The sequence below is a fragment of the Benincasa hispida genome, chromosome 12, assembly GCF_009727055.1.
Source record: "Benincasa hispida cultivar B227 chromosome 12, ASM972705v1, whole genome shotgun sequence".
Taxonomy (NCBI): domain Eukaryota; kingdom Viridiplantae; phylum Streptophyta; class Magnoliopsida; order Cucurbitales; family Cucurbitaceae; genus Benincasa; species Benincasa hispida.
In genome coordinates this window covers 61,245,193-61,248,879 of record NC_052360.1, presented here as the reverse complement: position 1 = coordinate 61,248,879, position 3,687 = coordinate 61,245,193, and the positions used below count along the sequence as shown (strand labels likewise).

General features: G+C 37.2%; 1 protein-coding gene across 1 annotated transcript; it reads right to left on the bottom strand.

The window, feature by feature from the left end:
- Positions 1-203: 203 nt before the first annotated feature.
- LOC120092615 (zinc finger CCHC domain-containing protein 10) lies at positions 204-1,877 on the bottom strand. The gene is given in 3 exon segments (XM_039050758.1): positions 204-677; positions 680-1,203; positions 1,743-1,877. Coding segments are annotated over 2 exon segments (783 nt in total). The 5' UTR covers positions 1,185-1,203; positions 1,743-1,877; the 3' UTR covers positions 204-399.
- Between the last annotated feature and the right edge of the window lie 1,810 nt (positions 1,878-3,687).

Below are 3,687 nucleotides of genomic sequence, written 5' to 3'. Positions count from 1 at the left end.
AATAATAAATGAAAGAAGTTAGCACTACAATTACAGATGTATCGACCATTAGAACTGCGTCCTAAAATTGGCTGTGACAACCACGAATACAGCACCAATAAAGCATTAACCAAAGTTTATTCAAGAACCAACATCTGTAACATAACAGTTATAGAAGTAAAGCATCGACAATTTATACATTCATAACAGCTAAGAGAGCAAAGGAAAGAAAGGAGATGTTAAACTCAACTATCAGAAGAAGAAAAGAAAAAACCCAAACTTCAGTTTCCACACAAACAACTCTATCCAGAATGTCCCTAAACAAGAAACTGAATGAACTCAAATCTCTAAACTAATTACAACTGCAATGATATAAAAATCATTCTAATTCGCTTTCACTCGATCGATCGATTACCTCAACTAGCATTTTCTACTGTGTCTTCTGCTCTTCCTCCTACTACGTTCATTGTCGGAATCAGATTCTGATTCAGACCCCGAGTCTGAATCAAAAGAATCAGAAGACGAATTGTACCTCATCTTTCTTCTCCCCCGCTTCTGCTTCTTTCCCCTTCTTCGGCTCCTTTCTGACTCTGATTCAGATGAACTGTAATCTGAACTGCTTTCTTCAGAAGAATCATTAGATTCAGTAACTGATGAGGACCCACTATCAATCTTAAATACAGATGCCTCACTGTCGATTTTGCATCGGACCGATGTTTTCGTTTACTCTTCTTCTTCGAATGCTTCTTGGGCTTCTTCTCCTCCCCAGAATCTGGGTTGTCCAACTCCAATGAGACTGCCATCTTCATCCTCAGCTTCGGGTTTTTGAGTTGTTGAGTTCAAGATGGTCGGGACATGTAAACTCGTTCCTTTTTGCATTCATAGGTCCAGTGTCCCATCTGATAACATTTCTGGCACTGTGTAGCAGCTCCACCAGCACTAGACATAGAGACCTTAATGTCATTTCTTTCACCCAATCTCACTGCCTTTTCAGTACTCATTAAATACATCTGCCTCTTTGCTTCCATTTTCTCCTGCCATCTGCTAGGCCATTCTTCTTTCTACCCATAAGCATTAACATTCCGAGCGGCAGTCGCAGCTGCTCGTTCGGCCTGAGCGCAGCTAAGGCCTTTTGCAGCACTAAGAGTCGCAGCCTTAATCCTTTTAGCAGCAGCTTGCAACTTCTCTTCCTTTTTACAAGACATGCTTTATTTGTTTTAATATCTGAATCCAAACACAATGGCGAGGAACAATCAGAAATTGAAGAGTAAGATCGTGACGAGTTACCAAATTAAGAGCAAACAGACATTACGAGAAAAACCAAACGAGAACTATTAGGTTTCCTTCTTATAGAACATGATGTGATTTCACATCTAAATATAAATAAATAACCGGGCGGAAGATAAATTGGAATATTAAGATCATAGAAAATCCTAGATTACAAGAAGATAAATCGTACGAAAAACAAAGAAAAAAACCAAGAACAAAGCAAGAAGCAATTTAGGTTTCCACCCGTAAAACGAGGGAGAAAATTAGAATAAAATCAAATCAAATTATAGCTTAAAACAACGCAATCACAAACAAATAAATAAATAAATAAAAATATAGTGTTTCTGATTAACAAATCGTAATCGAAATAGAACGCTGATCTGGTTCGTAAACAAAAGGGGAAAATCTGAAAGATCGAGTGAAATTACGCAACATTTGCAACTATCAAACCCCCAAAATCAATTGAAATTAGAGGAATCGCAGTTAGAACATACCTTTCATAGGGTTCGAAGATGAAGTGGAATCCAGTTCGTAAGCGAAACGGAGAGGAGCGATCTTGAATGAAACGAGAAATATCGAGGAGGACGGAACATATAACATCCCAACCCGATTCCAATTGGGTTGGGTCGGGTCCCCGATTATTATTGACATTATTTTATTTTATTTTCTATAAGAAAAACAAAATTGAAACAATGAAATAGATCTTGGACCTTTAATATTAATATTGTTGTTTTCAAAACTTATCAAAGGAATATTGTTGTTTTGGGAGTTCGAGGCTAGAGGTCGAACGTTGAGGACTCGACTAATATAGAGGTCGAACGTTGAGAACTCGACAAACAAAGAAAAATTTAGAAACAATATGTAAATTAGGGTTGTCGAAGGTTGAAATTTCGATATACATAAGCCGAAACTTCAACCCTTGACAAGGGAAAGAAATCTCGCAAATCTCGCTAATTTTGTATATTAGGTTGTCGAAGGTTGAAGTTTCGACACACATAAGTCGAAACTTCAACCCTCGACAAAGAACATAAGTGGGTGAAGCAGATGGTAGGAGAGAGCGATACGGGAAAAATAACAACAATAACAAAGATAATAGGAGAGAGCGAGATTCAAAACGAGATTGTAGGAGAGAGCAAGATTCAAAGCGAGATTGTAGGAGAGAGCGAGATTCAAAGCGAGATTGTAGGAGAGAGCGAGATTCAAAGCAAGATTGTAGGAGAGAGCGAGATTGTTAGAGAGAGCGATATCTATTGTATATTCAATTTTTTTTATTGTAATCAATAAAGTTTTAATTTAAATTTATTTTAAATATTGTCTAATTGTTTTATAATTCACAGAGATCGAACAATCGTAGACTCCATGAGGTTGCGAATGATCTGGACCATGTTCTTACTATATGTAGTGACAACCAAAGCTATATGGAGGAAATTCATTATATGTACGGTATACCTATTGTTCCTCCACCAGCTCCTAGACGTAGAGGACCTGTTTGGGAAGAGGATGAGTTTGATGAGGTTGCACATAATGTGGAAGAGTTGCCCCCTATGATGCAGACGCAAAGTCAAACTGATTATGCTAGTCCAATGATGCCAGCATTTGGTTCAGGACATTATGACTCAAAGGCTGATCCTTCGTCTTCATATGTGCATGGACATGGTCGGGGTCGTGGAGAGCATAATGAATATTTATATTATGAAGCGCCTACAGAGGTATCAGAGCAACATTAAGAAGAACCCGAGCAACCTCAAGTTCGAAGTCGACAACGACAATCAGCTCGAAATCAACGACGTCCGCCTTGTGGGACACATTGATTTTTGTAATTATTTTTATATAAATGAGATATTTAATTAACATTTTTTTATTTTTATGAGTTATAAATATAAAAATTGAATATACAATAGGAGAGAGCGAGATGTTCAGCGAGATTTGTAGGAGAGAGCGAGATTGTTGTTCAGGGAGAGCGAGATGTTCAGCGAGTACTCTCAATCTCGCTCTCTCCTACATCTCGCTCTCTTCTCAATCTCGCTCTCTCCTACAATCTTGCTCTCTCAATCTCGCTCTCTCCTACAATCTCTGAGAATGGAAGCTCCAATGGAAGTCATATACAAACCATCTCTGAGAATCAATCTTCGCCATTTTATTTCGATCATTGAATTTATCTCAGCCGTTGCCTACTGAGAGAATTTATCATTATTTTCTCAGAATTTTTGGTTATTTTGTTTGTATGTAAATCATGTTAGGTGAAAGTCCATTCTCGAGCGTGGTAACTTGCATAACTAAACTTTGTTTTTAGTTTAACTATATAAAGATGGAAGTTTTGAACATTTTACCTTACAGATATGTAACATCTTGAGTTAATTCAAAGTGTACTAAATTAATGATAACATAGCATCCATTAATGATAGTTCTTATGGTTTAAATTAAATTAAAAACCTTTTA